General features: G+C 40.5%; 2 protein-coding genes across 4 annotated transcripts in view; both read left to right on the forward strand.

The window, feature by feature from the left end:
• The window catches only part of LOC124865382 (CUGBP Elav-like family member 3), a 35488-nt gene extending 21860 nt beyond the window's left edge, over nt 1–13628 (forward strand). The window contains exons 4-14 of the mRNA XM_047360405.1: nt 1077–1125; nt 1479–1607; nt 1724–1803; nt 2825–2980; nt 3358–3502; nt 3776–3922; nt 4016–4081; nt 8176–8280; nt 8412–8555; nt 8735–8898; nt 12555–13628. Of these exons, the coding sequence (XP_047216361.1) occupies nt 1077–1125; nt 1479–1607; nt 1724–1803; nt 2825–2980; nt 3358–3502; nt 3776–3922; nt 4016–4081; nt 8176–8280; nt 8412–8555; nt 8735–8862 (1149 nt within the window). The 3' untranslated portion in view covers nt 8863–8898; nt 12555–13628. The remainder of the gene's footprint in view (nt 1–1076; nt 1126–1478; nt 1608–1723; nt 1804–2824; nt 2981–3357; nt 3503–3775; nt 3923–4015; nt 4082–8175; nt 8281–8411; nt 8556–8734; nt 8899–12554) is intronic.
• Nucleotides 13629–16668: 3040 nt separating this feature from the next.
• The window catches only part of cers2b (ceramide synthase 2b), a 29941-nt gene continuing 19260 nt past the window's right edge, over nt 16669–27349 (forward strand). The window contains exon 1 of one of the 3 annotated variants that reach the window (XM_047360408.1): nt 16669–17334. The gene's annotated coding sequence lies outside the window, so the exon portion shown is untranslated. The remainder of the gene's footprint in view (nt 17335–27349) is intronic. The other 2 variants (XM_047360407.1, XM_047360406.1) reach the window with 2 other exon arrangements.

Below are 27349 nucleotides of genomic sequence, written 5' to 3' on the forward strand. Positions count from 1 at the left end.
AAGATTAGGGACATACTGTATGGTTTGATGTATAAATGAGCACAATCTTGTAGTTGCTTCTCTATCAATGAACCCACAACACATTTTTTATTTATGCTTTATTGTTCTTAGAAAAAAAAGCTTTATTTCTAAATTGGAGTTGTCAGGTCAGATCAGAAAGAAAACTGGAAATCAGTATCTGTCAAGAAAAGACTAATCAGCGGATATCTACTGATAACCCTAATCTTGACATAATAGTAACATAAATACATGGATATACCCCAGCTGAAGTTGAAATTATGTGATTAAAGAGATCAGAATTAACCAATTTTTCCTCGATCAGGTCTGACCAGTGATGGCAGATCCAGGAATGAAAAACCAAATGTTTTTTCTATTCAATAAATGCATCAAAAAGAAGACCCCCAACGTTTTGAACACATCAACTAACAGCATCTGCTTTTAATGACTTTTTTTTGTTTAATAAAAAAACCAGATAAGAGTTAGTGACATATGCTTTGGTGCAAAGTGGGATAGTCTTGTAACTCTTACATTTTCTGCTGGGTTTAAAACAATTACCTCCATCAAACAACATACAGCCCATTTTTTCCTATTGTGTTACATTCTTCAGAAAAATGTAATTCACTCAAAACTGAAGTTTCCAGATCAGGCCTCAAAATAGACTGTAAATTGGTGTTGGTCAGGAAAAGCCTGATCAGTGTATCTTTACTGCTAACCTAACCATGATATACGAATAACTTAAAAAAAACCAATCTACCCTACTATTTGTAATTTTAAAGCACTTCAATTGATTTTTGTAGAAATATTATAATTTTAAAAATGAAGTCAAATGCTTAACTCCTTAAATTTTGCCTCTGTGTTGTTTTTTATAGTTTGTTATTTTAGTGTGATTTCTAAATAACTCCATAAATAATCCAAAACTATCATGAATCGAGAAAAACTACTGATCGAAAAGTTACATTTTGTAATAGAATATATCTCACAAGACTGTTAAATATGTTAACTGAAGCTGAAGTGTGATTGAAAGAAATGTAAATGTTGACCAGCTTTGCTGATGTCATCTTTTGTTTGTCTTTTAGATGAATCGCCCGATCCAGGTTAAACCGGCCGACAGTGAGGGCCGAGGAGGTGAGTTGTCTTTCCCCTTTTGTGAGAACAACTGCGTACTATAAACTCAACCATCACAACGAGCGTTTTCACTTTTTAGATTATTTTTAACAATTTTGAGATGTGTTTAATATATTAACGTCAAGTACTCTTTAATAGAAGGTGTTATGCTGGATCAGACAAAGTCAGTTGTGCTTTTACTAAATACCCTTAGTTGTACCCTTAGTTTCAGTAGTCAACACTGCTCCCTAGTGGACAGAAAAGATAGCACCCATAAATAAGTTATAAGTTATAAGAAGAAATGTTTGGGGGGCAAATAAATTGATTTTATGTCTTTTTGGTTTTTTGTATTCTTCACATCATTGGTGTCTCAGAGGACAGGAAGTTGTTTGTGGGCATGCTGGGAAAGCAGCAGAGTGATGAAGATGTCAGAAGGCTGTTTGAGCCCTTCGGCAGCATAGACGAGTGTACTGTTTTGAGAGGACCAGATGGCACAAGCAAAGGTAAATTGCATAATGTCTAATTGCTTAAGCAAACCGACAAAATATAGTACAAACAATTTTATTCACTTTAGTATTGATGACTAATTTGAGATCTTTTTTTTGTTGTTGTTGTGCAGGGTGTGCTTTTGTAAAATTTCAGGGACATGCCGAAGCCCAAGCTGCAATCAACAGCTTGCACGGGAGCCGCACAATGCCTGTAAGCTCCATGCATATGATTACAAATTATTCAAAAATATAAAGACATAAATCAGTCACATGTACACATCTGTGTAATTATTTTGTTTGAGTAAAAGCTACCAGGTTCAGTCCTTTAAAAAGTTTTAATACCCTTTGAATTTTTTCAGTTTTGAATTATTTCAGGGTTTTTCAAGTTTCACCAAATTTCATTGTATTTTATTGAGATTTTATGTGACAAACATACACAAAATAGAACGTAATGTAATTTGGATTGATTTGATGGATTTTACAAAAAAGTGTGCCATACATTTATATTCACCCCTTGAGTGAATACTTTGTTGAACTTCCCAGTGCAATTACAACTGCGGGTCTTTATGGGGTAAGCATATAACAGCTAGTTTTTTTTTGCCCATTTTCTTTGCAGAGAAGCTTAAGTTCAGTCAGATTGGATGGGAAGATTCTGTAAATCATGCCACAGATACCCCTAACATGTTTTCTTCTAGGATTTCCCTGTATTTAGATCAACCTACCCTCAGCGTTCACGTTTCTGCTATAGAAAAGTTATCACCACAGCATGATGCTGCCACCACCATGTTTCACGGTGGTGAACTTCATCCCGGACCTTTCTGGTGTATTCCTCGGGTTTTGTTCACTAACAAATCTCTGGGTCCTTCACAGGAGAGCTGTATTAATACTAAGACTAAATTACACACATATGGAGACTATTTCCTAATTAGGTGAAAGGAATACCACCTCTACAGCATCTCTGCTGTAAAAGGGACTCAATTCAGATGGTTGCCACACTTTTCACATTTTTATTTGTAATTATTTTTACAATCATGAAGTTTCCTTCAACTTACCAATCAGGCACTACATTGAGTTGGTCTGTCACAAAAGATTCCACTACAGTACACTGGAGTTTGCAGTTGTCCAGTGACAAAATGAGAAAAAGTCCTAGAGGTATGAATACTTTTACAAAGCACTGTAAGCACACAGCTTCTGATGGAAATTTTGCTCTGCCTTTATCTCTCCGCTCACAGGGAGCATCGTCCAGTCTGGTGGTGAAGTTTGCTGACACGGAGAAGGAGCGGGGGCTGAGGAGGATGCAGCAGGTGGCATCCCAACTCGGCATCTTCAGCCCTATGACCCTCAACTTTCCTGCCTACAATGCCTACACACAGGCGGTCAACGCACAGGCAAGGGCAAACACACAAACGTCCACTGTACGACGCTCACATTTGCTACACACCAGGTTTGCAAGGGCAGTGCTGTGCTTATGAAAGGATGTAATAAGTTTGAAGAAGCTATCAGTGGTCTAATTGGAGCTAATGTTATTACGCAGACAACAGAACATACGTCATCTGGCATTAGCCTTCCCGCAACACACAACCATTAACCCACTGACTTGGGACATAATGGCCTTGTAATTAGATCTCTATTCATCTGTTCCTCCATCACTCCTTCTTCCTGGCCCTTCCCCCCCTTTTCCATCCTCTTTTCTCTCTCTTTCCCTTTTTCCCATATCAATTTAATCCCCTTCCTCTCCTCCATCCCCTTTCTCCCTTGTCTACAGCTTGTCCAACAGCAGGCCCTGGTCGCCCAGTCAGCGTACTTGTCTCCTGTCGCAACAGTTGCTGCCGTACAGATGCAGCAGATGGCGGCACTCAATGCCAACGGAATCATCGCCACACCCATTACATCCATCACACCGTCCTCGGGTAATCCCCCTCATGCATGCTCTTCATACTCAACAAACACTTGGAATTAAGGTAGAGAGGCTGTAGTGTGTCAAGTGGACCATATTGTAGACTGTTTTTATTAAGCAGAATATGGAAGTTATGGTTGTTGCATGTAAAACTTTAAAGTCTCCGATCTTCATATTCTGCAGAGGTTCAGCAGAATTAATACTAAAATGATGTACAACTTATAATTTGGGATGGGAGATGAACTTAACTAGGCAGTCGTTGCTTTGGTGTAATCTGTGTCTGCAGGCACAAACACTCCACCAACTATCGCAGCAACACCTGTGTCAGCAATTCCCCCACCAATAGGAGTGAATGGTTACAGCAATGTGCCAGCTCCCAGCAATGGACAACAAACAGAAACACTGTACACCAATGGAGTTCACGCATACCAAGGTAGTTTGGTAAAATCAGAGAAGTATATAGATCTGTAGGTCATCATGTTGGTTGGATTTTTAATACAAGCTGCTTTTATTCTTTTTATTCAAGCCCAGAGCCCAGCTGCAGCTTTGGATCCTCTTCAGCAAGCCTATGCAGGCATGCAGCACTACACAGGTTTGTGCTCGAATTCAATTTAGTTCAGTTAGGTTTATATATCACCAAATCACAACAAAAGCTTTCTTAAAGAAATTAACAAAGACAAAAAGGTCCAATTCATGTCCAATTACATACGATCTATGTAATTCTTAATTCATTCCATTGAACCCAGTTAGTTCCAAAATAATCCTTTCAGGCCAATTTAGTCTATTTAATTCCATCCATTACATCCAGATTCTTCCAAAGTCATTCTATTCATCCCCATTATATCTAAATTCCCAACATTCCATCCATCAGTTGTCTATTCCTGCTTATGCGTGCAGGTTCACAGTGGGAGGCTGGTGCCTATTTCCAGCAGTAATTGGACGAGAGGCGGGGAACATCCTAGACAGACTGCCAATCTGAGACAGGCCAACACAGAGACACACAGGACAATCAAACATGCACACACTCATACCTGATGTTCAAGTTTGGAGAGAGCAATTAACCTAACATGCATATTTTTGGACTGTGGGAAGAAGCCAGCTTCCTGGAGAGAACCCATTCCTTCCTGTTTCATTTCAGTACAGCTCAGCCCAATACCGTAAGATAAAAATGTATGTCCATTTCGATAAAGTCTAGTTTAGTACCCTCTAATTATAGTACAATTTAGTTACATCGCAACCTGCCAACAAGTAAAAAGTTGTCTATCTGATATGAACAGTAATCTCTCTGTTTTAACAAGTAAAAGCACACAGTGCTTTTTTGTTTGTATTATTACTGAAAAGTTATTTTCCCACACCTTTAGAGTAGATAGATTTGGGGCCCCACTGTTGGGGTTTTAATTAATTAGGCATCCTCACACGTCCATTAGGTAAATCCAAACATCCCTCTCACCAGTGACACTATCCAGGTCATTCAGGGGGATGGCAAGGTGTTCACTGTCCAAAAGGGATATACACTGCTCAAAAAAATAAAGGGAACACTTAAACAACGCAATATAACTCCAAGTAAATCAAACTTCTGTAAAATCAAACTGTCCACTTAGGAAGCAACACTGATTGACAATCAATTTCACATGATGTTGTGTAAATGGAATAGACAACAGGGGGAAATCTTTGGAGATTAGCAAGACACTCAATAAAGGATTGGTTCTGCAGGTGGGGACCACAGACCACTTCTCAGTACCTATGCTTTCTGGCTGATGTTTTGGTCACTTTTGAATGTTGGTGATGCTTTCACACTCGTGGTAGCATGAGACGGACTCTACAACCCACACAAGTGGCTCAGGTAGTGCAGCTCATCCAGGATGGCACATCAATGTGAGCTGTGGCAAGAAGGTTTGCTGTGTCTGTCAGCGTAGTGTCCAGAGCCTGGAGGCGCTACCAGGAGACAGGCCAGTACACCAGGAAACGTGGAGGAGGCTGTAGGAGGGCAACAACCCAGTAACAGGACCGCTACCTCCGCCTTTGTGCAAGGAGGAACAGGAGGAGCACTGCCAGAGCCCTGCAAAATGACCTCCAGCAGGCCACAAATGTGCATGTGTCTGCACAAACAGTTAGAAACCGACTCCATGAGGATGGTATGAGGGCCCGATGTCCACAAATGGGGGTTGTGCTCACAGCCCAACACCGTGCAGGACGCTTGGCATTTGCCAGAGAACACCAGGATTGGCAAATTCGACACTGGCGCCCTGTGCTCTTCACAGATGAAAGCAGGTTCACACTGAGCACATGTGACAGACGTGACAGAGTCTGGAGACAACGTGGAGAGCGATCTGCTGCCTGCAACATCCTTCAGCATGACATGGTTTGGCAGTGGGTCAGTAATGGTGTGGGGTGGCATTTCTTTGGAGGGCCACATGGCCCTCCATGTGCTCGCCAGAGGTAGCCTGACTGCCATTAGGTAACGAGATGAGATCCTCAGACCCCTTGTGAGACCATATGCTGGTGAGGTTGGCCCTGGGTTCCTCCTAATGCAGGACAATGCTAGACCTCATGTGGCTGGAGTGTGTCAGCAGTTCCTGCAAGATGAATACATTGAAGCTATGGACTGGACCGCCTGTTCCCCAGACCTGAATCCGATTGAGCACATCTGGGACATCATGTCTCGCTCCATCCACCAATGTCACGTTGCACCACAGACTGTCCAGGAGTTGGCGGTTGCTTTAGTCCAGGTCTGGGAGGAGATCCCTCAGGAGACCATCCGCCGTCTCATCAGGAGCATGCCCAGGTGTTGTAGGGAGGTCATACAGGCACGTGGAGGTCACACACAATACTGAGCCTCATTTTGACTTGTTTTAAGGACATTACATTAAAGTTGGATCAGCCTGTAGTGTGTTTTTCCACTTTAATTTTGTGTGTGACTCCAAATCCAGGCCTCCATTGGTTAATAAATTTGATTTCCATTGATGATTTTTGTGTGATTTTGTTGTCAGCACATTCAACTTTGTACAGAACAAAGTATTCAATGAGAATATTTCATTCATTCAGATCTAGGATGTGTTATTTGAGTGTTCCCTTTATTTTTTTGAGCAGTGTAAAATCCCTCCAGGGTAGTGCATTTCAGGTGCTTGTCCCCAGGATGTTGGTCTTTTGGTCATGACCTATACCCTGTGACCATAGGTGACACTCGAAACACTGACAGATGATTACCAGCTCATTTTGGGGATTGATATGGTGTTTCCAGGCCAAAAGGGACATATAGTCTATTTAGCAAGTAGTGGTTCTGCACCGGCCTCTTCTTTCCAGATCTAGAAAACTAAGGTGAGCAATCCTGCTGAAGAAGCTCATTTTAGGTGCTCCTAGCCAAAATTTTGGCCTTTTGGTCCGGGCACCAATCATAAAGAGGTGAGGGCAAAATGTAGACTGACTGGAATATCAAAAAAGAACTTATTAACGTAGCTCTTTTTTAAGCAAATAAGACTGGACAGTACCTACATTTCTGCAGACGAGGCCCGATTTTATCTCTCCACCTTCCGCTCAATCCTACCATCACTTGCTAATGAGACACCAACGTACTTATAACTTACTAAATAACTAACCACATAACCAACTAATTTTAGTTAAATCAAAAATGACTTATTAGCAGTTGTTTGCAGACTTTGAACAGCAGTAGTTGAGGTTGCAGGTGTCTGCTGCTGTTCATTTGTTGGCTGGAAGCTGCAAAGTTTGGGAACCACTGATGAAGAGTATTTTCCGTTTGCAACAATGTAGGATATGCCTTTCCACTAAGCACGGAAGAGTTAAAGTTAAAAGGCACTCTTTTGTAAACAATCAGATTTACAGGTAATCTAACCGATAATTAAAAATAAATAAAAAATCCTCTTACATAACTCTACATGTGGCTGCACGGTGGAACGGTTGTTAGCATTGTTGCCTTGCAGCAAGACTATCCCCATTTTGGAGTCCCAGTCTAGGTTCTCTACTAGGAGTTTGTATGTTCTGCCAGTGGATGGATGTGTTGTATCTCTGCCACAGTCCAAAAAACATTACTGGGTTATTGTTACCCTAAATTGGCCGTAGGTATGAGTGTGTGTTTGTGGTTGTTTGTCCTGTGCTACTCTGTCTTGCCCTGTGATTAACTGGGGGCCTGTCCAGGTTGTCACCCGCCTCTTGCTCAGTAACTGCTGGATAGAGGCACAGCACCTAGACCAAACAATCCCCTACCTCAGCCCGTGACCTTTACAAGGATAAGTTAGTATAGACAATGGATATTACACAGTCGTTGGGAATCTTGTCATGCACATGTAGTAATACACTCATCTGTGCAAACCAACGGTTCATACATGAGATTAAATAAAGAACATTTAAGCAGTGTCTCTTCAGTCTGGCTGTCAAGGGTGAAACATTTTCAAGGGCAATTGGTTTTATGATTTATCTGATTTGACAAAAGCTCCATTTATATATGATGAACCATGGATTAAGGTGGTGATGCAATGTGTGCAAAGCAGGCTGGGATCAACGGTATCTTTGTTTCGTAGACTTACTCCGCGCTGTTGATACAGTTAGTAGATTTCACCTTGAACAGGAATCCCTTCAGTTTGAAGGAAATGCCTCTATTGGGCACTCCTATGTTGCCACCTGTTGTTTTCACCCAATAAGAAGTTAATACCCATGTCTCTCCTCCAATAGCGGCGTACCCTGCTGCCTATGGATTGATTGGGCAGCCGTTTCCCCAGCAGCCGACACTGGTTGCTCAGCAACACCAGCAGCCCCAGCAACAGCAGCAAAGAGAAGGTGATGTGACTTCCTGTCTGGCTGGGGCCACGCCCCTTTGTATAGTGAGCTTGTTTAAAGTTGTTTATCACAAGGTTTTAAAAGCCTAAGGTAATTTATGAGTCCCTGTGCTATGTGTGTGTCTGTGTCAGGTCCGGAGGGGTGTAACATCTTCATCTACCACCTGCCTCAGGAGTTCAGCGACTCTGAGATGCTGCAGATGTTCTTGCCCTTCGGCAATGTCATATCGGCTAAAGTGTTCGTGGACCGAGCCACCAACCAGAGCAAATGTTTCGGTGAGACACACACGGGGGGAGAAGCAGGCGGGGGGGGGCTTATTTACTAGAACGAGGAAAGGACAAGTGAAAAAACACAAAGGCTGACCTTCTGGAGGATAAGATACTGTCATTGTCTGTATCTAAAGTAAAGTGAGAGAAAAGTAACACTATGATGGATTTTATCCATCTCTTTTTAGGATTTGTGAGTTTTGACAACCCTGCCAGCGCTCAGGCCGCTATCCAGGCGATGAATGGCTTTCAGATTGGCATGAAAAGACTCAAAGTGCAGCTCAAAAGGCCTAAAGATGCCAACCGCCCATACTGAGTGACTACGGAGAGAATGAAGAACAAATATGGAGAGGTGAGGTGGTGGTGAGGCAATAAAAGATGAAATGAGATGACGTGCAGTATACCTCAGGACAAAATAATTACGGTAAAAAGCTAACTGTTGTTAAATTTTTAGCAGGAAAAGCTTGACATTGCAGTAAATATGCATTGGGTTTCTCCTGAAAGCAGCCTATGTCAGGAAAAGTGCAAATAATGAGATATTGTTTTCCTTTTTTTTTTATTTTCTTTCACAATCTTATTTCTTCCCTGCTGTTTTGATCTTTTCCCGAAACGGCAACTTACCTCACCCAAGATCCTCCCGTCCAATCATAATTCACGAGGACCCCATCGCTATGGCAATGGTTGCCTAGTGACCGATAAAGCCCTGATCCCCCCTTCCTCTCGCATTGTTGTAAGTTGATTGGTTGGCCTGTGTTTGGGTTGCTGTGGCGATTTTATTGCCTGTGTTGATTCTGTCACCTCGAGCAACCAGCCATGCGTTGACCTGCATGTCCTGTTGCTGTAGTGATCACAGACTGTGTTTGGTGCATTGTGACTTTATTTTGTATTGACCTGTGCACATACTGATCAATAACTATCTATAGCCAGGACTGCACTCTGATTCAACTGATCTGATTGGATATTTGATACACTTAATCACTTTATTGTAATCTGATAAATTCTGTAGCAAAGCTTGTTATTTTTTTGCAGCTTTGTTTTTGATCAGTTTCTGTAGTGTTCTGTTTGGTGTCATTATTATTTGAACAAATGGTTTGGGGAAAGTAGTGAGCGTGGACATCTATGTGTGCATTTGTTTCTGTGTTACACTGTTAGTGTGTAATGCAGGACAGAATAATCCTTGTTGCATTGCCCTCTGCATTGAGGTATCCATTGTTTTCCATGATGAACTGGTGGAGACAAGCACAGCAACAACACAGGGATCAAGAAAGATGTTTTGATGGGGGAAAAAATATGTTTTAGGATGTTGCAGCATAAAATGGCAGGTCATGATGGACAGGAGGACATGACATGTTTATGGAATGCAAAACTCAAAAATGTGGCTGTAAACTGATCCAAAGCATGGGATATATAGTCAAGAAGAGTTAGACCAAGTCATGTATTTGATGGCAAAAGCACTGTATTCATGGACGAGCATGCATTTGTTGAGCTGTACTCTGATAGGCTGAGTTCATAATCCTGGATTGTGACTTTTTTACTCTGTGATGCTGCACTTTAGTTTTCTTTGCTCCTCCATTTTTCTCTTAGAGACTTTTTTATGTCTTGTATCACTGCCTCTGTAGCCTCTCCTCTCTCTCGCCACTCTCCTGCTCTTTCTTCTTTCTCCTTATCCTTTCCACAATTTTCTCTCTTTCAAATGTTGATCTGCTTCTTTCATCCCAACCTTTTTATTCCTTCTAGCTTGTGTTTTGAGGTAAAGGGTATGTGGTTGTCATGGTGGAAGAACAAGTGCCTCTTGCTTATTGGAGAACAGCCTTCAAATATAGGAATTCTGGGAGAAAAAATTACTTTAGCATGGCTGCTGTCAGATCAGTGTGTAGAGGCAACATCAAATGGCAGAACATAAATAAAGGGTTTTATGTATTTCTAGACAAACTTTTGCATATCATGCAATGCCTTGCAAAAGTAACCACACCCTCAGAGGTCTTACACATTTTACCACATTGCAACCACAAAAATCATTGCATTTTACTTGGTTATCAAGCGACAGACCAACACCATGTAGTGCTTAATTATGAAGTGGATGGAAAATAATACTTGGTTTCTAAAAATTATTTACAAATAAATATCTAAAAAATGTAGAATGCATTTCTATTAAAACTGCTTTTTTACTCTGATACAACTAAATAAAGTCCAGTGAAACCCATTGCCTTCACCATGTGTTCTAATTAGTGAATTGAGTCCCCCCTGTGTAATGTAATTTCAATAATTCAGTAATGTAATTTCAATAATTTCAAACAAGATCCAAAGCTTTAAACATTTCCTAGAGCACCGTGCAATCCATGATCTAAAAATGAAAAGGGTATGGCACAACTGCAACGCTACCAAGACATGGTTGTCCACCTAAACTGAAAGGCTGGGCAAAGATAAGATTTATCAGAAAACCAGCCAAGAGGCCCAGGGGGAGCTACATAGATACACAGCTCAGGTGGAGAAACAGTTGACAGAACAAAAATTTGTTGTGTGCTCTACAAATCTTGCCTGTCTGGCAAAAAGAAAATTATATTTAAAATAAAGCCACAAGTTCTGCTCACAGTTTAACAAATGCTACGTGGGGAAAAACATGTGAAAAAAGCTACTTTGGTCAGATAAGACCAAAACTGGACTTTTTGGGTTGCATGAAAAACATAATGGGTGGTAAAAAACTAACAATACGTGTCACCCTGAAAACACAATACCTGTAATGAAAAATTGTGCAGCATCATGCTGTGGGGGTACCTTTCCCTAACAGGGGCAGGGAAGCTGGTTGGAGTTGATTCAAAGGTGGATGAAGCTAAAAAAAAAAAAAGGGCAATAGTGGAAAAAAACAGTTAGAGGCTGCAAAAGCCTTGAGACCAGGGCAAATGCTGACTTTCCATGAGGACAATCCTAAACATACAGCCAGAGCAATGAATGATGGAACGGTTTAAATCAAAGCGCAATCATGTGTTAGGATGGCCAAGCAAACTCCAGACCTAAATCCAGCTAAGAATCTGTGAAGACTTGAAAGTTGATGTTCACAATTTTATTCTCTAAATGAGCAAATCTGGTGGAGACATACTCCATACTTTTTACAGCTATAATTGCAGTGAGGTTCTGCAAAAATATTGACTTAGGGGGCCTCAGTAACAATGCTCACCACACTTTTTTGTATTTATTTTTTGTAATAGAAAAAATAGAAAACCATGTATCCTTTTCTGTCTTCTACAAAAATATGCACTATTTTAAACTTTCCCCTGAAATCCTAGTAAAATACGTTGAAGATACCATCTGTAATGTTAGAAAATGTGAAAAAGCACCAGGGGTGTGATTACTTTCACAAAGCACTGTAAATGTAAGGATTAAAAAGCTTCTGTAAATTAATATACAGAGGAGAATATTTAAAGAATTAAAACCTACAGTCAGACAATTTTTTCTGATCAAATTGTCACCCAGAATTTCTATACTGCTAATGCCAGAGAGTGATGCATGTTGGTAGTAGTGTTTGCTTGCCATGATTCGGGGCACCTGAGTGCAGCAGTTTCATGAACACACGCAAACACACACACACACACACACACACACTTTCCTTCGAGTCACAGTTGTAGTTACACTATGATGCATACCAATGATTTACTGTATTTTATTGCATGATCTGATCAGACATTATGTGTGTATATGTAAAAGCACTGTGATTTGCTGCTGTTACAGGACCTTTACAACTGTCAATGATGCTCTCAGGCTGAAACCTAAAAAATAAAAAGCTAGCAGCAGTCAAGGGCATAAAGAGAAGCAGGACGTTTGACAGTTGCTCCAGCGTTGCTCAGACAAGAGTCTTGTTTGATGGATGGGGCATGTTTGACAAAATGTGAAGCTCACAACTCCACACAGAGCTCCAGTTTCTCTACAAATCTTAACAAATGTCTTTCTCTCTCTCTATTCCTCTCTTCTTCTTCATTTGCCACTCCCTCTACCCTCCATTTCCCCTCACAGGTGACCTTGAAGAGTCCAACTGAAGGTGAAATCCCAGGGTTCATTGTGCTTTCAGACTGTCTTCTACCTGTGAGCGTCTGCGGAGTGCTGCCCCACACACACACACACACACACACACACGCACACTGACATACACAAAAATGCTCTGAATTGTGAACCTCAATGCTGAAATGTATATAAAATGCACAAAACAAACACATGTCTGCTGACACTCACTCAAAACACACACACAGTTCACACGAGCTATGTATACATACAGCCAAAAGTTTGGTTTGACCATAGTCTGTATGGAAATAAGGTGTTTGGTTCGACTAACAGAACTCAGACCACACATGAAGCAAAGGCACTGATAAAAACCGATGATATATCACTTCAATAGACTTTAACTTGTCTATTTCATGTCTATTACATGACAAATATAGAGGGATTGATGTTTCATAATAAAAAAAGAAAGAAAAAACAAAAAAACAAAACAAAAGACAGCTAAATGAGTAGGTTAGAAAGACTTTGGAAAGGATCCTAATGAGCTGTATATAGTTTAGTTTACAAAGAGCAGCATTTAAAAAACAAGAAAAAATGCAAAAATACTACTTTAGATAAAACACTGAACAGAACACTGCAACATAATTATTATTATCATTATTATTCTTATTATTAATACAACTAGTGACATCTTCATTCTTCATGAAAAAGCTATTACATTCCAAATTGTAAAATGGGGAAATCACAAACCTATTTTAAATTTCTACTTAGATTTTAGGTGAAACACAGGGGAGGGAGCGGGGTTGCACTTTTATTCTGGAGGTTTTAATAATTGAGCTATTTTTTATTTATTTATTTACTGATTTAACAATTATTTTGTTTATTGGGAGAAAGGGTTTGAGTGGGATGCAATATTTTGATTTTAGAATTTTCTAGAGAAAAACTTTCAAGAGCCTGTTTCTGTCAGACTCTTACAATCGAGTAATTATATTGTATCTATTAACTATTACAGCAATTATATTTATTTCTTATTTATTGAATCTTGTTTTTGATCCACTCTTTTTAAGTTAAAATAAAAGGTATCATACTAAATGGTCTGCTGTCATTCATTAAATGTGTGTTTTATATGTTTTTGGCACCAACTGTGATGAACACTTAACAGTCCCAGTTCCCAGATCTATACCATGCATTTTGAACTAATTCAACCACGCCTTTCTCTTTTGTAAAAACACTGTGTATATACATATTTACAAAAGATATTTAACTTTTATCTCTTATATACAAGAACAAAGTGGAACCGGAGTCAACTCCTTGTTTACGTGCTCAAAACTGGAGAATAAAGTTGAGACTAAAGCTTGTGACCAGAAGAGGGCGTACCTAGAGAGCCTGAATTAAAAGAGAAGGTTTGCATCTAATCTTCTGAACTCATTAAAGACAAATGTTTGTCAGCGAAATTACACACTGCATTTGCTTTATCTCTGAGAACACAACTGAAGTGGATTACCCTGTACCTAAGATACTGTTTATTTCCATGCTTAAGCTTATCTCAGTTTATCTTAGATAAACCACAAAGATCCTAATAGCTGTGTGCAAACCAAATTATATGCAGCAAGCATTATGAATGATAACTGAACAATGCAGTTTGATAAAGTTGCCTTATCCAGTGCATATGATTTTAATCTGTTTTAGAGACAGAAGTTTAGGAATGAATATAAACAGTGTCCGGTTTTGCGGCAACAAAGGGGTCCTTGAACACAGGCAGGGGGATTTACTGTGAGGAAAAGGATGAGAGATGAGTGAGATGAAATAACAGGAGAGTGTGGAGCGGTGAGACTTATGATGATTTAAGCCAGGGAGGTGTTGGTCTGTGTGGTGAGCTGGGTCGCCAAATGGAGTTGATGGTGGAGCATTGGAGGGTGGACAGGTTAAGCCTTGCAGGTTCCAAGGGTGGGAGTTTAAGGCTGTCAGCTGGTCGTGAAAGGAAATTGTTTGTGAGGTTATGGCTCGAAGACCTATGAGCAGGAGGCCAACACAAGGTGGGCTAGAGGTGCCACATCGGTTAACACTTAGGCCTCGAATGACCAGCTGCCAGCTCCTCTAGGCTCCAGCTGATGAGCTTAATGAACAGCAGGTGTGCACATCGCTCAGCCCTGCCCTCCAGGAAAACCTGCAGCTCAGTGGAAGAGAAGCTTTATACAGTCACAACGCCATCCGGAGCCTTGAGACATTGTTCAGAGTGCAGGTGCTTTTTGTCCTCAACAAAAATAAAAACTCTCTGAATCAGTGAGGCATCAGGTTAAGGTGTATTACAATACTGACTAAGGTTAACACTCAATAAAGGCAGATAAACTACAATAATGGAGAAATGATTTTTCTCTAAAATAAGATGTAGTTATAATCTGAATGTCGAGCCTATTTTCTATAAACATTCTTGATCTTTATATAAACTTTATGTAAATATTGGTTTCTAATTGAGAGTAGTCACAAAATACATTGTTTCAAATGCCAATTCATATTTACAGCTCAGGGCCAAGTACAAAGTAAAAATCAATCTAAAATAACAATTTTATCTATTTCTTTGTAAACAAAAACGTAAACACATGCAAATATAATAAAGTCTAAGGAGTTTCCAGTGTAACAGCGAAGCTTGTCTTACTGAACCTAATGTGGCTATTTGGGAAAGCTTTTTGACAAGCTGCAGGGTACGTAGACCTTATGTCATTGTGCACTTTGAATCACCTTTCATGTGCTTCAATTTTAATGTCATGGGTCACAGTGAAAAGAGCTTTAGCTGGAAAGAAGGGCAAATAATGTTAAACACTTAGAACTTACCTTTTAATGATGTATTTGTAAAGCATGTTTCATCTACTGTTGTGCAACACAAAGTGCTTCACAGAATTGAGCATGAAACCATAATTCAGATAATAAACAGCTAGAAACATTTAAAAGAGGTCACTGTGCATCCAAATGATATTGAATCTGTCATTTGCAATGCAGACAGGAAACATGATTATTGTCAATTTTCTACCCTAATAACAATAAAAATAACAACAATGTGACCCTGTAAGAATTAATCTGGTATAGAGAATAAGTTATTATTATTATTAATGAAAGTAGCATTTGTAAAATGAATAAAAATAATTGACATCCTATTAAATAAACAGGAAAAGAGGAATAAAATATAAATACATTGCAAAAGCAGCTAAAATTAGGCTTTTTATGAAAAGCTGTGAAATAACATTTTTATTATTATTTAATTCACCTTAAATTAAAACCCAATTTAACGATGACTAAAAATGAAACTGCTATACTATGATGATGATAATAGTTAAAAGTCAAAAACTGATAAAGTCAACATTATTATAAAATAAACCGAAAGTTTTAGAAATTTTGCAATCAATGATAACAATAATAATCATAACAATTTGTATTATATTATTTCTAAAACTAATGGAAGAAACATTCTTAAAAAATAAACAAAAATCAATTGAAAAAATAAATATAAATATAAAAAATAAAAAAAAATACAGGATAATGAAAATGTGTATATGCAAATATGGTGAAAAACTAACAAAAATATGAATGTACAGTAGGAGTAGTAGTATGGAACACAAGAAAATGGCCCAAGTTCACAGGTGCATCAAAATATACAATTAAATTAAAATTCTTCTTAAACTCAAAATGAAAGCTTAAAGCTAATTTAAAATTTAACTAACAATAAAACATAAAAATCTCCAAAAAAACTATATTGAAATGATGAGTCTATAAAAATAATAATAATAATAGTTTGTTATGGCTATTATGTTATTATTACTGTATTGCTAAATTATTTTAGAACTAATGAAATGAACATGAGTAAAAAATAAAACTAAATAATTTAATCAATCAGTAAATATAGGGTAGTAAAAACAAACCTGTAAAAAGCTCAAATAAAAATATGCATGAAAACGAAAATATTATTATTAAATTAAAATGATTCTAAAACTCAAAATAAAAGCTATTTTGAAAAAAAAGGTATTTGAAATTCAAAACAAAATGCTAAATTAAAACTTGTCTCTTAAGTTTGTTGATAAAAGTTAAACGGTTTAACATATACAATGGTAAAGAGTCCGAGAAAAAAAAAAATGATGAAGTGAAGACAAAAAAATGAAATAAAATAAAGTGACCATGGCCTGAAACCAATGAGTAACAGTACAGAGAAGTGAGGTAAAACTTTCCTCGGTGTGGAACCAAAACGCGAATATGTCAGCTAAATGTTCCCTCGTGCTCGGACGTCATCTGCGTCCCTCCCACTCCGTTATCCCTCTCTCCACTCACTCCTCCTCCCTCTGACCGGATCCCTCAGTCCGTTCTCTCTCCAGCAGGCCCAACCCGCACATCTGTCCGGCCCGGCCCGTACACCCACGCAGACCCCGCCGACTGCACACAGAGCGGGGGATGAAATTAGCAGGGACACGAACAGCAGCAACCCGGACTTTTGTTGGAAGAAAACCCGACCAGTCTCATCGAAGAACCTCACATATCTCCTCATCTGTAAACTGCTTTATAGATTTTCCACAATCCTCTGAGAAAAAAAACAGAATTTTTACTCCATGGAAACATGTAAAAAACAATTCGGGAACTGGAGCAACTGCCCCTCTCAGAGCTAAACCAGCGGGCTGGACACACAGCGGGACCGTTAGGTTTACAGCCCTATAACAGGAACCCGGACAACGCAGGGTGAGAGGAATTAAACGACGTTTTTTTTTTTCTCCTTAAAGGCCGAATTTCCCGCTTCTCAATAAAAGAAAACATCAACGTAAGTAGTTTTCTTTTCATGTCGGCAAAGCAGTTTGCAGCAGTTGATGTGAGTGCTGCGGCAGACGTACGCTGTGCATCCTGTTTCTGCTTAGACGTCATTACGCATTCATGTAGGAATCCGTTAATGCGACATAACAGGACTGTTTAGTTTTCCTTTTTTTTTTTTTTATCATGAAAACATACGAAATAACGTGTAAATATGTTCGAGGGTAACCGAAAGGTTCAAACCGTTAGGACGTGATGCTAGCCTGGCGCGTGGCTGAATGTTAGATCTGTGCTAGCAAAGTTTGCCAATTAGCAGCCGGCGAGATAACCTCCAGTAGCACACACATTGGTACAATTTCGTAAAAGTACTCTTGCTGCATTTTATATTTGGCAGTTGTTATTTTCACACATAGTGATTATATTCACTCTGGGACACATTTTCCAGCGCCATTGTAGTTTCCGTTTGACTGTCCCCAACTACTCTCCACAACAAAGTAGCCACAGTAAAGCTCCCGTCTGGACTTTTCTTTAAAAAACACCAAAGGTCACTTCAGATATTGTTTGTCACCTGTAGAACACTGTTTCGTGAAAGGTTTTTATTTTTGTAGTTTGTATTAAAACAAAACAAAAACGTCATTCCCTTTCAAAAACAAGCTTCCACATGTAAGTCCTTCTGGTGACATCACAAAAGGCAGCTAATCAGAAACCTTTTTTTGTTTTTTTTCGGCACTAGTGGCCTTTATTTTTTTGACAGTAGGCAGACAGGAAAGAGGGGTAGAGAGAGGGGGAGACATTTGGCAAATGTCGCCAGGTCAGGTACTTGAACCCGGACAGCCGCTTCAAGGACTGTAACCTCTGTATATGGTTGCTTGCTTAACCCCTACCTACACCATCAGCGCTGCGCCCCCAGAGAGCATTTTTTTTTTGTGTCCATTTGTACTTTTTGATTTTCTTTCTCTGTATTTGCACTGTTTTTTTGAACCACATTCATTTTTCAGTAGGCATGCCAGCTCTAATGTGGGAATGACTTTACACCCGAGTAAATCACACTATAGCTGCGAGTCTGCAAAACTGGCTAACTTGCTTGTAGTTGTTATGCTTACTACAGGTTGCTAATAAAAATGCAATAAGCGGCTCATTAAATGAGTAGCCTCTCAGGGGCAAAACGAATCACCCAAAGGTGAATCATTTCAGCCTGACAATACCCCCCTCACACCTCCTGAACAGGCCCATTCACAGTAGCATGCTGACTGATTGACTTCCTTGTACTCATCGTCTTCCACTTTATCCGGGTCGCGGGGGCAACAGACTCAGCAGAGACACCCAGACGTCCCTCTCCCCAGACACCTCCTCCAGCTCCTCCGAGCCCAAGGCGTTCCCAGGCCAGCCGAGAGACATAGTAACTCCAGCGTGTCCTGGGCCGTCCACAGGGCCTCGTCCCAGTGGGACGTGCCTGGAACACCTCCCGAGGAAGGCGTCCAGGAGGCATTTGGTTGAGGTGGCTCAACCAAATGCCTCCTGGACATTTTTTCGGCACTAGTGGCCTTTAAACTGGCTCCTCTCAATGTGGAGGAGCACAGCGGCTCTACTCCGAGCCCCTCCTGGATTGCCGAGCTCCTCACCCTATCTCTAAGGGAGTGCCTGGCCACCCTACGGAGGAAGCTCATTTCAGCCGCTTGTATCCAGGATCTCGTTCTTTAGGTCATGGCCATAGGTGAGGGCAGGAACGTAGGCCGACCGGTAAATCGAGAGCTTCGCTTTTCGCCTCAGCTTTCTCTTCACCACAACGGACCCGCACAGCGCCCGATTACTGTGGCAGCCGCACCGATCCGTCTGTCGATCTCCCGCTCCATTCTTCCCCCACTCGTGAACAAGACCCCGAGATACTTGAACTTCTCCACTTGAGGCAGGAACTCCCCTCCAACCTGAAGAGGACAAGCCACCCTTTTCCAGTCTAGTACCATGGCCTCTGACTTGGAGAAGCTGATCTTCATCACAGCCGCTTCACACTCGGCTGCGAACCGCCCCAGCGCATGCTGTAGGTCTTGGCTAGAGGGGGCCAGCAGGAGGGGGTCTGGTTTGGGGACCAGTGATTGACTTCCAACATCAATTATTCATGAGCGTCACAGATCAGTGTCACCAACGCTGACTTTTTTGTGATCTTCACCTACAACACAACAGATTGGATACCAGTCAAGAAACAGCTGAATAAACCGTCTGCTTCGAGATGAAGACACAGAGACTTCCACTTACAGAATAAAGTTTTATATACTCAGATTCCTGTTTTATTTTATTCTTTTTTGCAACAAATGATGACCGTGCTTTCTGAGATACTTTCCCCAAGCATCGCCTAAAATGTGGGGGATGTTTATTCATCATTTATCCTTCCTAGAAAATTCTTAAAGCATGACCTGAGTTAGGGCTAACAAACCATGTGCAGCAGAGAGCATGCCTGGCTCTCTTCTCTGACACTTTGTCAGTCCAGTACACTGCATGCAGTTTGCTGCTATCTCATAAAACCCAGATATCATTAAATATTCACATTTAAAATCTTTTAAATTAACATTTGTATCTTGATTAACTGCATTAATGATATTGCAAATTTTAAACTAAGTTCACAGTTTTTCACCTATTGTGCACCAATCCTAATTACTGTATCATTACAGGCTTTGAAGATATACCAATCATAATCTCTTGGCCTATAATAAATACAAAACTGATAGGTGATCCTAACCTGTTGTTGGAGGTTTAGAACGTGTGCTGAAACAACTAAACAACTAATAACGTTATTAAGGTTCCATAACGTTTTACATTTTTTTTTAACATTTAGTTTTATTGAGTCCGTTTAGTTCAGTTGCATCAATTTGCACCAAAACTAACTGCAGAATGCTCTACTGAGAAAAATAAACAGTTCTAATTAGGGGCGCACCGATTGCAGTTTTCTGGCCGCTCACGGATTACAGTTTTTTTTTAAAAGCCTGACCTGCCGATTCCAATTTTGGCCAATACCGATTTTTTCTATAACCGAGAAACAATATAAACATGTTTTAAGTGCACATAATGAAGTGCTTCCAAATATAAATAAAACAGATAGAGCATTGCAGTTTCTCTAGTCTACACACCAACCTTGCACATTAGGTTAGACTAATAGATAAGTTCAGTGGATAAGATCGGTTCCACATGTAAGCATCAGCCAAAAAAAAAATATATTATTTCTCCCAAAATTCTAGTTCTAATCAAACTTTATTTTTCCAGTTCAGGCTAACTCATTCAAACATTGAAATTTTCCCTAATGGCTACACTTATACAACTTAAATATTTATGCGATGTAAATGCGATGGCTTTTTACTAGAACTTTAAACATAAGAGAACAGTAGAAACCAACTTAGGCTTCAGTTTCATGCCACTGAAAATCTGAGCAAAGGACAGGAGATCATACCAACTGCATGTCAACCTCAGGGGGATCAACATGATGACATTAGCGTTGATGATCTGCCATAGCAGAGAAGTTGTGATATCAACTGAGCAGCACATCCTGTCTATTGCGGTTCTATGTTTCTAAACAGACGCATCAGTAATCTTATGAATTTAACCAACATGTTTCTTTTGGCTGGAAGCAAAATGAACATTTTGAAGTGAATCTGTGGAGGGAGCTAAAGATTAGGGTGCTGGCAAGGAGGCCTTCCAACCTCAACGTCTTTGAGCTCATCACCAAACATAAATTCTCAAAATATCAGAGAAAACATGAAAACTGGTCAGCATGTATTTTAGAATTGCGCCGCTCAAGGTGGCAGCAGGTTGGAGTAGCTCTGTTACTTTTGATTCTGATTTATTCTTTTTTGGGAACTATTCCTCTTGTGGTGGATACAGTTGATTTTTTTTGGATGACTGTCCACTCCAGTGTCGGATGCTGTGCAGCTTAGAGGATTTTTCTTAATACTTTCTATTTTTGGCTGCATGGTGGCGCAGTTGGTAGCACTGTTGCCTTGCAGCAAGAAGGTCCTGGGTTCAATTCCCAGCCTGGGATCTTTCTGCATTGAGTTTGCATGTTCTCCCCGTGCATGTGTGGGTTCTCACCGGGTACTCCGGCTGCCTCCCATAGTCCAAAGGCATGCATGTTAGATTAATTGGTAACTCTAAATTGCCCTTAGGTGTATGAATGACTGTGTGCATGGTTGTTTGTGTGTTGCCCTGTGATGGACTGGCGACCTGTCCAGGGTGTACCCTGCCTCTTGCCCATAGACTGCTGGAGATAGGCACCAGCTCCCCCGCGACCCACTATGGAATAAGCGGTAGAAAATGACAGACTGACTTTCTATTTTTGGACATTTGTTATGATGCATTGCCATGGCAACGGGGTTGTTTCTTACAACCGGGAGCAGCTGATTAATATCTCAAAAGCTCTAATAATACTTCAGCTACAACCCCAAATCCCTGATGAGTTGAAAAGGAGATGCTGTGGATGCAGAGCAGGAGCTAAGAGAAGGGAGAGAAGGAAGAAGTTCAAACCATCTCTTCTGTCGATTATGATGGGCAATGTGAGATCGTTGGGAAACAAGTTGGATGAACTCCAAGCCCTACAAAGGACACAGCCAGAGTACTGGGCATGCAGTATCATGTGTTTTACTGAGACATGGCTGCAGGATCATTTCCCCGACTCCAGCGTCTCTCTGCCGGGCTTTTTAACCATACGAGCAGACAGAGATTTAAAGAGGAGTGGCAAATGTAAAGGAGGGGGATTGGCAGTACTTGTGAACAACAGATGGTGTAATCCAGGACATGTAACTGTGAAGTGTCATCTCTGCAGTCCAGATATTGAACTGTTGGTAGTAAGTTTTCGTCCATATTATTTACCCAGAGAGTTCACCAGTGTTATTTTGGCAACAGTTTACATTCCACCTTCCGCTGTTGCTGACACTGCATGTGATGCCATCAGCTCAGTTGTTGCTAAGCTACAGACACAAAACCCCAATGCTTTTGTGGCAATTTCTGGTGATTTTAACCATGCTTCACTCTCTGCTACACTTCCAATGTTTCAACAGTTTGTCAGCTGCTCTACCAGAGAAAACAAAACATTGGATTTGTTTTATGCAAATGTCAAGGACTCATACATCTCTACAGCAAGACCTCCTCTAGGCAAATCAGATCACAATCTTGTTTTTCTGTGCTCGAAATATAAGCCCCTTGTTCAGAGGCAAGTTGTAATAAAGAGGACTGTGAGAAAATGGTCACAGGAAGCTGAAGAAGCTCTGCAAGGTTGCTTTAAGGCTACAGACTGGGACGCACTGTGCCAGCCACATGGAGAGGACATCAATGCCATGACTGAGTGTGTAACCGACTATATAAACTTCTGTGTGGATAACATCATCCCCACCAGAACCGTGAGATGCTTCCCCAATAACAAACCTTGGATCACGACTGACCTGAAGGACCTGCTTAACAAGAAAAAAAGAGCCTTCAGAGAGGGAGACAGAGAATTATTGAAGAGTTTACAGAAGCAACTTAAAGTCAAGATAAGAGACAGCAAGGAGGTGTACAAGAAGAAGCTGGAGAGCAAGCTCCAGCAAAACAATATCAGAGATGTGTGGACAGGGATGAAGAAGATCACAGGCTTCAAGCAGAAGGATGATCAGACCGATGGAGGTCTGGACAGAGCCAATGAACTGAACACATTCTTCAATAGGTTCAGTTCAGAAACAAGCTTCGCATCCTCCTCTCCTGCTCACAGCCAAACAGACATTCCACCTTCCTTTGACCCACAGGACCCACAGCTGTCCAGTAACACCTCACATTTTTTATCTTCCACCTCAGCCCTAGACCCTTCTGCTTCTACATGTTTGCCTTCAACCATATCAGAAGATGCTGATACTTCCTTTGCTTCCCCCTTCCACCTGTGTGTCTCAAGAAGTCAGGTGAAGAGACAACTGGAGAGACTGAATAGGAATAAGGCTGCAGGTCCAGATCATGTCAGCCCTAGAGTCCTGAAGGCCTGTGCAGAGCAGCTCTGTGGGATTCTGCAGCACATCTTCAACCTTAGCCTGGCCCAGAAGAAGGTTCCGGTGTTGTGGAAGACCTCCTGTCTTGTTCCGGTACCAAAGAAAACTCACCCATCAGTCCTCAATGACTATAGACCTGTTGCCCTGACATCTCACATCATGAAGGTCCTAGAGAGACTCCTGTTGGCCCACCTGAGTAAGCAAACAGTAAACCATCAGGACCCCCTTCAGTTTGCTTATCGCTGTGGAGTTGGAGTTGAAGATGCCATCATACACCTGCTTCAACAAACCCACTGTCATCTGGACAAAGCCAGTAGCACTGTGAGGATCATGTTCTTTGATTTCTCCAGTGCATTTAATACAATCCAACCTGATTTGCTTTGTCAGAAACTCCAGAAGACTCAGGTGGAGGCCTCAACAATCTCCTGGATCAAAGACTACCTGACAAACAGACCACAGTTTGTGAGACTGAAGGGTTGTGAGTCTAACCAGGTAGTCAGCAGCATAGGAGCACCACAGGGGACTGTACTCTCACCATTCCTTTTCACTCTGTACACCTCAGACTTCCAGTACAAGACAGACTCCTGTCATCTGCAGAAATACTCGGATGATTCTGCAGTCGTGGGGTGAATCAGAGATGGACAAGAAGCTGAGTACAGGAAGGTGGTGGACCGCTTTGTGGCATGGTGTGGAAACAATCATCTCATTTTGAACGTGACTAAAACAAAGGAGATGATTGTAGATTTTAAGAGAAACAGGAATAAGTCAAAAACTATTTCTATCATGGGAGAAGAAGTGAAGGTGGTGGAGGAGTATAAATACCTCTGTGTTCACCTGGACAACAGACTAGAGTAGAGATGCAACAGTGAAGCCATCTACAAGAAGGGACAGAGCAGACTGTACTTCTTGAGGAAGCTTAGGTCCTTTGGTGTTTGCAGCAAGATGCTGCAGATCTTCTATAAGTCTGTTGTGGAGAGTGTGATCTCTTCTACCATCATCTGCTGGGGAAGCAGCATCAGAACCAGGGACTTAAAAAAGCTCAACAAGCTGATAAAAAAGGCTGGTTCTGTTCTGGGGACTCCTCTGGAACCTCTGGAGATCATTGTGGAAAGACGGATTCTTCATAAAATGAAGAACATTATGGAGAACCCTGAGCATCCTCTTCATGAGACTGTCCTACAACAACAGAGTGTCTTCAATCAGAGGCTTCTTCAGATGTGCTGTAAGACGGAGCGCTACAGGAGATCCTTCTTGCCCACAGCCATCAGCATCTACAACAACTCTTTGAGGAAACCTTCATAATATGAGCTACAACAACATTTAATTTCCCTTTGGGATTAATAAAGTATTTTTGAATTGAATTGAATTGAATTGAATTGAATTTACAAGAAGGGTTTTATTGCTCTAATGCAATATTTTCTTTCTATTGATTATCGAGAAGGGTATAGTTAATTTTTGAAATGGCATTTAAAAAAAGGAAATAAAAACAACTATATCATTTTTTTCCAATGTGATTCTCCTTTTACATTGCTTTATTATCTTCTGTAAGATCCCTGTCTCATTTCATATCACAAACAAACGTCTTGGTTGAGTGAAAATCATTTTAAATCAAAATTTGACAGGGGTATGAATAATTTCGGGCCTGGCTGTATACCGCCCATCCCTATGTTACCCTTGTAGCACAAATTATTTTACATTGCAAAGGACTCCTCTATCCTTTCAGCAGATCTATTTAGAACAAATCTTCAGAACCTCTCAAAAATGTAAATGCATTGTAAACCAAACACTGTCTGCCACCTGTTTGTACCAAAACAAACCATACAACCACTAATCAAGCGGTGTCCAACTTCATACCTTAAATGCAGATGTCCTTTAGATTTTTGATGTGTTCCTGCTCCAACATTGTTAATTCAGTCAACTAAATTACTTTCTCTATCATGATTGTCTTCAGAGGCCTGCTTATAAACCATTCATTTCATCCATGTGCACTGAAACAGGAAAATACCTTAGTCTGAATCCCATTTCACCCCTTGACCCTCACCTTTCACCCCTAACTCTACTTTTCTAAGGGGTAGAGTGTCTCAGTTGTTTCTGTAGAGTAGAAGGAGGGTGAAGAAAAATGGTTTTGGACTTTGAATTATTGTTATTGATGAAAGAAATAACAAAGATTACGTATTTTTTAATGTTTTTACTTTCTAAGCTTTAGAATAAGTTTGATGCATGTCAATGTTTTTCTTCACACAAGCAAATGGAAATACAGCATTTCTCTTTTCAAAATATATATTGTTTTAAGAAAAAAAAGGTTATTTATAGATGTATTCTGATGTATTACCACAATGAAACATTAAGGTACTAAATATTAAAAGTTTTGTCATACCTATGTATAGTTTCACTCATTCATATACTACTAATATCTTAGAAGACTAGTATACCTTTTTAAAGTCTTATAGTTTGAGACAACGTTTTACCAAATAATATTTTTTGTCAGCATACTGTCAATACGTGGGCTACATTTGGCTGTTTTTGTTCTTTATGGGCATAAAAATAATGTGTGCTGCAGGACTGGTAACTGCTTACATAGCACATGTGGGCATATTGGGTCACATCTGGTTATGTAATAGAAATTAGTGAGAACAATTTCTTGAAGGAGTGCCCCGTTTCTCTGTAGAATATCTGAACCACTTCCTGAATTAAGTGCCAGGGGAAGGAAGAAGGCTAATGGTGGGTATAATCCTTGGAAATGGGATGCATCTGAAGACAAGCAGGACTGAAACTGGACACCTCTGCTGTAATCTTTTTAGTTGTCAGCAATATAAAGACAATGTTTTTTTTTTGTTTTGTGGTAAGTAACAACATTTCGTTTCTCCTATACCGTCCAATCCTGAAACTTCTTTTGAAGTAATCTCTTAGTTTATGTGTTGTTCTGTCTTTGGATTTATGAAACCTGACAGCATTGGTCTCTCACATGAAGCTGCCTGCGGTATATTCTTCTAATGATTGCTAAATCCTATGGTCTGAATGATTCAGCTTCCAGTGTGAGCATCTTAAACATGGCTCAGTGTGAGTAAGCGGGTAGTTGTACAACACTGATGGTACGGCACCAGTGACTCATAGTCAGAGCACATTGTTAGTCTTATGACTTATGGTTCCCCTGGCCAGATGACCTTCCATGGATTATTTGACTGTAAAACACTAAATGATTTTATTAAGCAGTGGAAGAGAATGGGTCCGGAGTCGAGTGCTTCCTCTGTATGGTAGCAGTGTGTTTACATTCACTAAATACTCCTGGACTCTGTGCCATGTTCCCCTTTCAGCTGTTAGGGTCTCCTAACCCTCTGCTTTTTCTTTGAGAATCTGCACTGTATGTGTGTGAACCCAGGATTCAGGAACATCTGGAATGATATCCTGCTGCTAGCTTGATGTGAGATGACTGTTTACAGTCAGTGGATGCTTGTAGTGTATACAGTGTAGAAGAGAAAGTCTGTCTGACAGAGAGAGAGCTGCCTTCCTCCCTCCCCCCTCGTCGAAGGCATTCTTTACTTTTATTGGACCTTTGAAATGGTCAGTCTGGTCATGTTATCTGTTAGGCCAATGGCATGAGGACTTTGGGAAGCTGTGGGAGGAAAACAGCTTATTACAGATTTTTCTGGGCTTTAATGCATCAATCAACCTTACTTCCTTTGTGATGTTACATCTAATTATATCTGATACACTCGGTAGGAGTTTGTAGTCTTTTGTTATTATGAAAATCATTTTTGCACAGCAAACACAGCTCCACCTGCCCTTTGGACCGCTTATTTACTTATCCTATTTTGGTTTAACCACAAGGGCTTCTTTTGTGTGGCTAAATGCACATTATTCAGTTAAGCCTGCGTGGCCTGGCACCGCTCTTCACCAAAAGTGAGATGTGGAGTAGCTAAAGTAGAAGAGTTGGCCAAATTATGGAGGAAAATATGTTGTCCTCCCCCATTTTTCACCAGCTGTGTTCAAGGGAGAGAAAAGGAGAGAAAGGGTAGCCCAGCGGTCAGAGAC

The sequence above is a fragment of the Girardinichthys multiradiatus genome, chromosome 3, assembly GCF_021462225.1.
Source record: "Girardinichthys multiradiatus isolate DD_20200921_A chromosome 3, DD_fGirMul_XY1, whole genome shotgun sequence".
Classification (NCBI taxonomy): Eukaryota; Metazoa; Chordata; class Actinopteri; order Cyprinodontiformes; family Goodeidae; genus Girardinichthys; species Girardinichthys multiradiatus.